The sequence below is a fragment of the Triticum dicoccoides genome, chromosome 5B, assembly GCF_002162155.2.
Source record: "Triticum dicoccoides isolate Atlit2015 ecotype Zavitan chromosome 5B, WEW_v2.0, whole genome shotgun sequence".
NCBI lineage: Eukaryota > Viridiplantae > Streptophyta > Magnoliopsida > Poales > Poaceae > Triticum > Triticum dicoccoides.
In genome coordinates this window covers 401,596,067-401,603,473 of record NC_041389.1, presented here as the reverse complement: position 1 = coordinate 401,603,473, position 7,407 = coordinate 401,596,067, and the positions used below count along the sequence as shown (strand labels likewise).

At 44.4% G+C, this 7,407-nt stretch overlaps 1 protein-coding gene across 1 annotated transcript; it reads right to left on the bottom strand.

Moving 5' to 3' along the window:
• Window positions 1–1,066: 1,066 nt before the first annotated feature.
• On the bottom strand, window positions 1,067–3,721 carry LOC119309489. Its single transcript, XM_037585479.1, has 2 exons — window positions 2,845–3,721; window positions 1,067–1,168 (listed from the first exon to the last, which is right to left on the bottom strand). The coding sequence occupies exon 1, from the start codon at window positions 3,630–3,632 to the stop codon at window positions 2,943–2,945; it is 690 nt and encodes a 229-aa protein (XP_037441376.1). The 5' UTR covers window positions 3,633–3,721; the 3' UTR covers window positions 1,067–1,168; window positions 2,845–2,942.
• Window positions 3,722–7,407: the final 3,686 nt, after the last annotated feature.

Below are 7,407 nucleotides of genomic sequence, written 5' to 3'. Positions count from 1 at the left end.
TGCCACTACGTTGCTATTGAAAGATGGTTCACTGAATTCATTTGGAAAAAGCAATGAATTATGTAGCAACTTTACTAATAGCGCAATTGATATGCAAACGATGGCAGAGTTATTAAGTTTGCCTTTGTTAGGCGTGAGCAAAATAGAGTTAGTGATTTTCTTTCTACTTTCGGTGGAGTTCAGGAACACACTGTTGTGTGGCTTAGGGACGGACCAGGTGATGTGCCGGCCCTGTGTAAGCAAGACCTTGATGCTGGCTAAGTAATAGAAACTGTCGTTTATCCTGCAAAAATAATAATAGTGCAATTGATAAGCCGGCTTCGTCTTCGCATCACTATGATTATAAGCATCACTATGATTATATAGCATTATCTGCGACAGTGCCGTATGGTGTCACTTAACCAATAGGCATGGGTTGCATACTTGTATGTTGGGGAAAAAAATCCTTGCCCAAGGAAAATATTGTAAGTTAGTGCCTCTATTTCCTCAATTCACAGGATTTTCAAATGCAGGAATAGAAGAAACATAGTGATTCGAAAACCATATGAATTTGGATAAAAGAATGTTGATGCCACAAAAACAAAAACTACAAAGAGGTTTGATGAAAAATTTCCTCCAAAAATAGTGTGCAGAGTGATCCTAAATTCCTAAGGATCTAAATCCTCTAAAAATAATATGGAATTCCTTTTAAACAAATCAAAGGAGCCCATTGCGAGAACTCAAGTTTTGTGCATTTAGTTGAACCTGCATCTCATATTGAGTTGCCAGTTGTGAAAAATAAAATCATGGACGTTGGGAATGACATCCAATATGTTTTTTTTAAGCTAATGACATCCAATATGTAAACCTGCAAAACTCCGTTCAAAGATATGGAAAATTATGCACCAGATAAAGTATACAAGAGATATTTCTTAACAGTACAATTTTTACAAGGGCACAGGCGCACAGCGGCAACATTCTTGATATCTTCTAGAATTATTAAAAAACAACTCATCCACTGAAGAACAGGGTCAGAAGGATGTATAGAAAGCAGTGCAAACCATGAAAATGGAACCAGGGAAGGAGATTGAGTAAGAATACTCTGCCATTTGCCAAATTTTTATTTCTCCTGAGAGCTGAGACGAAGGCTGTTCATTTTTTCAGCCTCGGCCCTCTTCGATGATACACATCTCTATTATTAAAGGGCAATCTGCCGTCGTCGTGATGGTTCGACCATCCTCCTCCCCCACTGCTGTCATCCTTCACGCAAAAAAAAATGGGCGCTAAAATAGCCGCCACGACCACGACGAGCCAGCGATAAAAATACTCATTGAAACGAACCCACGCACACACGATCCAATCGAGGTTCCCACGATCCCCTGCCAACAAACCATCCGGTCTGCGTGACCTCCTTCCTCGCGCCCTAACACATCTTATTTGGGACCTCATCCGGTTGCTCTCCTACCCCCACCCATGGCACGTCCGGAGGAGATAGTTGAGAAAGGGGAGGAAGAGTAGGTACAAGGCGGCGGCGGAACCCGACCTTCTCAAGAGCACGCCGGGACAGGGCGCCATAGGCGTACACGAGCGCTTCAACACGCTCCAAGCCATGCAGATCACCAACGCCGAGCAATTCGTGGCCGCCGCGCCCTAGGGCGTGCGCAAGCACGATAGCAATCTCCGCGTGGCACCGGTCGTGCAGGGACATGGCGTCATAAGCGTCCACGAGAGCCTGAACGCGCTCCAAGCCCTACTGGTCGCCAACGCCGAGCGCCTCATGGTTGCTGTGGCCGCCGCCCCCTAGGCGTGCGCAAGCACGATCCCGATCTCCGCGTGGAACTTTTGGACATCACGGGTGCAGTCGCGAGGTGTCCCAGAGATGGGCTGCAACCTTGCCGCACGCCTATCCTTCGGCACGCTCGGCACGCCGCCCTCCCACCTGCATCGCCGCTGCACGGCCCGTACGTGAGCCGAGCGGTGATCATATCCTCAAGACTGAGCTGGAAACCATGCCCCTTCACGATCGTCAGTCTTGGTGGCACACCCTGGGTTAGCACGAGGCGAGCAAGATTGCAAGCCCGCCATTACATTTCCTCTTCACGGGCAAGACACCATTCAAAGTGACGTCTTCTTGCTCACATTATCCCGTTCCTTACCTTTTCTTCGTTGTTGTGTTTATGTATCATGTTCAAGCCTCCTTGCCATCCAGCAGAAGGCGCTATCTTGCAGAAGAGATGCGATGGCAACACTAGAGTACTGCTATTACTACTTTTTGTAACAAAAGACGACAGTATGAACAAAAGGTATGCAATTTTTTTCTATATGTTTGATTACGTACAGTGTACCGACATACATGCAAATATCTTGAACAAGCGATCTCACATTTGGGGTACTTGTTTTGGACAATTTATGCGTGATTTAATATGATTGAATAAATTATCTTTGTATATGTAGAATGTTTTGAGACTTGCAGCAGCTACTAAATGAAACTACTTATTCACCTACAAATATATATCTATACAATCATCCTCCATATTTTCACATTGGAGTGAAACTGTGGAACATATTTAATAAGCAGCCATGACAAAACTGGAGAGAAAGAGAGAGAGAGAAAGGGAGGGAGTAAGGGAGAGAGAGAGACTTCAATATTTATGTTTTCTTCTGTAGGGAGGGAGTGAGGGAGAGAGAGAGAGAAGTGGGTGTGAAGGAGGGGTCAGGAGAAATGTTCTACCCTTTTTTTTTGCAAAGAGCGAGTGACTAGGAATGACGTACCAACATGTTTCAGGCATTTTATAATTTAAGCAATTGTTTGATTGACATGCTTGCATTATTTTATTCCGTGGCAACGCACGGGCACTCAGCTAGTACATATTACATGTCCAAATTGAAGGACAAAACTGTCATACCCACCTAATCACAGTCCAATAATCCTAACCACATTATACACATCAGGATCTCCATCTCTATAGTGACAGGTGCAGTTCCAATCCTGCCCTCCCCCGCCGCGCCCTCGGCGACGCCACCGCCGCGGTGACCTCGCTGTCCCACAGCCTTACGACGGTGCCGTCGAGCACTGCCATGTCAAGGTGGCGGTACCAGCCCAAATCTCCCCGCCTCCTCACCGCCATCTCCCTCTCCTCCCAGCAGGGCACCGCCGTCGATGCCACCGACCTGATCCTCATCGACGCCGTCCGTCTCGGCAGCGTCTCGCTCTGGTCGTCGACGACGGGCACGCCGTCCTCGTCCTCGTCCCTGTCCGCGCATTTCCTGACGCCATCCACTACTCCATCTTTGCCGGCGTCAGCTCCGGCCCCGCCGTAGTACGCCGTGAACCGGACCTTGGACGGCGAGCTCGGCTCGCTAATAGGGGAAGCCGGCTCCACCGGCACGGTGAGTGCGGGTCGTGGCTCGTCAGCCGCAGGCGACGAAACAGCCTGCGTCTGATGCTTGTCGTCCACGAGGGTGCTGCTGCGGGCGCCGGCGTCGGGTAGTTTGTTGGAGGAGCCGACCGCGCGGATGCGCCAGAGGCCGACGGCGGCGGCGAGGGCCGCGACGAGCCAGGCGAAGAGCGAGGCGACGGTGTTGGCCGCCGCGGGGAGGGAGTAGAGGGGGAAGGCCATGGCGTCCGCCGGCACCACATTGAGCAGATCCATTTGCGGTGACGGCGACGGCGACGGGGAGGTCTCCGGGCGGTTGTTCAAGATAGGGAAGGAGCAGGTTTGGTTTTTGGGTTTGTTGTGAATGATGAGGATAGTGAGGAGGGTGGGCTTGGGTAGGAAGTGTATATATAGATGGCGGAATAGAAATGATGGAGTTTGCAGTTTAGTACCGAGAGCTTTTGTAATTTCTATATACTCCCCCCTAAAAAATCCATATATTTCGTGGATGCTGGGTTAGGTAAGCAAGTGCACTGATACACGTTTCTTCAATCATCTTTTTTGCAAAAATCATACATGTGCAGTGTGCTAGGCAGAACACAAATACACAATCCACTAGCTACTGAAAAATCATACATGTGAATTCTTTTTTAAGGGAATTTTTCGTCCAATTCTTGAAAAGTTTGCATACATACTCCCTCCGTTCCAAAATAGATGACCCAACTTTGTGCTAAAGTTAGTATAAAGTTGAGTCATCTATTTTAGAACGGAGGGAGTACATATGTAATCGTTTCCCAGAATAAAGTAATCCTTAGACCTGTAAACAGAAAACCAGCTAAAGTCGAGGTGCGTACATGCAAAATAGAAAATCGTCAGTTAATGGGAGCTGTCAAACGTAATAGTGCGGGCAAAGATGCCCGGAATTGGCATCAGTGGGGATCTGATCGGGAGATGCTCGGAATCGAGCCCGGGAGATGCTACGAGATATCCCATTTCCGCAGCCAGCGTCAGCATGCGTGCGCGCGGTTTGCAACCAGCGGTCGAGATGGCTGGTTGACGGAACCGGCTGCATGTGGGCCTGCCTGAGATGTGGTACTACTTCGCGGTTCCTGTAGGCCGGCCGAGAGATATAGGGGTCGAAATCTTTTTCTTTTCTTTTCCACGAAACGGCCGGTCGAGATTTTTTTCAAGGGGGGCCGGTCGAGATATAGGTATCGTGCTATGTGATGTCTCGCGTTTGTGCTCGGAGTTTTGGGAAACCGTTTTGCTCTTCTTTGGTCCGTAACCACAATTTCTTCCAACTTCGGCATTGCCGGCTGAGGATTGTGTTGCGTTTGGTTTGAGAAACCAGCAGAGATATATCGTGTTGACGTGGCACGAGCATCTCGTGTGAATGTGTGATCAACGTGCTATGCGTTCTATCCAGTCGATCACGGTTTGAACTACTTCGTGATTCCAAATGTTCGATGGATCACACCCGAGACCGGACGAGGCTGTGGGTATCTGTATCTGCGATCCAGGTACGGCGGTACGGGTGGCAACAGCAGTCACTCCGTACCCCGCACGGCAGGCCACACAGAGGGGCTAATTTTTTTTAAATAATACATTTTATTTATTAATTTTCATAAATATTACGCTGGGTAAATATTTTTCAAAAATAATACACCGTCGGCCCGCTGCAGGCCGACTGGGCCTAGTCGGCCCACAACAAGCTGATTGGATTCCAGTCGGCCTACAGCTGGCCGACTGGTCCCTGTCGGCCCACTATGGGCTGATTGGGTCCTGTCGGCCCACTGTGGGCCGACTGGAGCTAATTGGCCCGCTGTGGGCTAATTGTTTTTGCAAAAAAATAGGCATAAAAATATATATTTAAAAAAAATGTTAATCATATAATTAAAAAATGTTAAAGGTGTATAAAAAAATGTTCCTGATGTATACAAAAATGTACAATATATATGCAAAAATGTTGACATAAAAAGTATGTTTTAAAAAGTGTCAATCATGTATTTCAAAATTGTTAAATGTGTGTATAAAAAATGTTCCTTATTTATACAAAAAATATAGAATGTGTATGAAAAAAAGTTGACACCCAAAAAATTATGTTGGTGAGTTGGTGACAAAAAATAAATCAAGGTTGTCAAAAAATATGATTGGTTGCTCTTTTTGTATGGAACTGGAACATTTTTTTCAAACATATTTTTTTGGTGTCAACTTTTTTTCATACACATTCTATATTTTTTTATAGATAAGGAACATTTTTTATACACACATTTAACAATTTTTAATCATGTATTTGAAAAAATGTCAACTTTTCAAACATATTTTTCAAACATAATTTTTTGGTGCCAGCTTTTTTTCATACACATTCTATATTTTTTGTATAAATAAGGAACATTTTTTATACACACATTTAACAATTTTTAAATACATGCTTAACACTTTTCAAAACATATTTTTTATGTCAACATTTTTGCATATATATTGTACATTTTTTGTATACATCAGGAACATTTTTTTATACACGTTTAACATTTTTTAATTATATGATTAACATTTTTTAAACATATAATTTTTATGCCTAGTTTTTTTGCAAAAACAATTAGCCCACAGCGAGCCAATTAGCTCCAGTCGGCCCACAGTGGGCCGACAGGACGCAATCAGCCCACAGTGGGCCGATAGGGGCCAGTCGGCCAGCTGTAGGCTGACTGGAATCCAATCGGCCTGCTGTGGGCCGACTAGGCCCAGTCGGCCTGCAGCGGGCCGACGGTGTATTATTTTTGAAATTTTTTTATCCAGCGTAATATTTATGAAAATTAATAAAAAAATGTATTATTTAAAAAAAATAGCCACAGAGGGGAGCTCCTTTTTTTTAGCATCAGGGGAGCTTAAGGTGACTTGCGCTCGCACGGCAGCGTAGCGCGCCGGCCCAGGAAACGCAGCTCGGCGTCACTTTGTGCGTTCGGTTTATTCGTTTTGCATGGTTCGGTTTATACGGGTTTTCGACTTATATGGTATTAATACTTTAGTTTATACGGTATGATATTAAAATATGGTTCGGTTTTGGTATATACCAAATTATTTCGGTATGGTTTCAGTATATACCATAATAACCAAAGTTGACGCGAATTTGAAAATGACATACTATATTTTACAAACTTATAAATTCAAACACATACTTTTTAAATACAAACGGTATATAACTTTATATAAGTATATATGCATGCCTCAATTCATGCCTTAAAAGGTTATGGACGACGTGGTTAGCATTTTTGCACGAGAAAAATTACTGCGTTACAAGAAAAAATGGATGTTCTTTGCAGGAAATTTTACTCTTGTACAAGAAAAATGACTACTTGTATTGTTGTTTGCCTCAAGAAATATTTATTTATTTATGTATTTCGGTTTATTCGGTTAACCATTTGGTTTTAATCGCTCTTCCCAGATAAAAACGGTTTTTATTCTATCCACAGGGACTTTTGCTCCAACTAGATTGAGCACGAAATCCAAGGACCTTGAGTGACCACAAAGCCGAAGGGCGAGAGCAAACAGATCAATCACTAGAGACAGCTTTGTTTCTTGATAACAAAGATAGCCTGCCTTGACTTGAATTGAGATAAAGGAAAGGTAGTACATTGATATCGCTCCGCATTGAATTGAGAAAAAAGCATTACCGGATTGTGGAGGATCAATAGACTCTGCCGTCGATAGACAGAAAGACACTTCAATTGCCCATTTCTCTCCGCTATTCTTCGCTTAGAAGGGCTTGACTTACTTAACTTACCGCTTTCCCGAAACTAGCTAAAAAAGGGTCAGGTATACCTGCCTGATGAGATAGGGTTTTTTCTAAAGCGGGAGCTGCTGTCGGTATGAGCAATTTCTTAAGTTCTTTGATTGATTCCGTCCCCGAGTGCAACCAAAGTTCCTCTAATTCCTCAGCCAGATATTTCCCTTGCCAGACTTTCTCGATAGCGGAATCGATAGATGTTACCACGGAGCGGTACCTATATACCATAAAAATCGAAATTCAAAATGGTATGAAAAGTTCATACCA

What these genes read in the sequence shown, in the direction of transcription:
- LOC119309489 (XM_037585479.1), bottom strand. Translation starts at nt 3,632, where the DNA reads ATGGATCTGCTCAATGTGGTGCCGGCGGACGCCATGGCCTTCCCCCTC.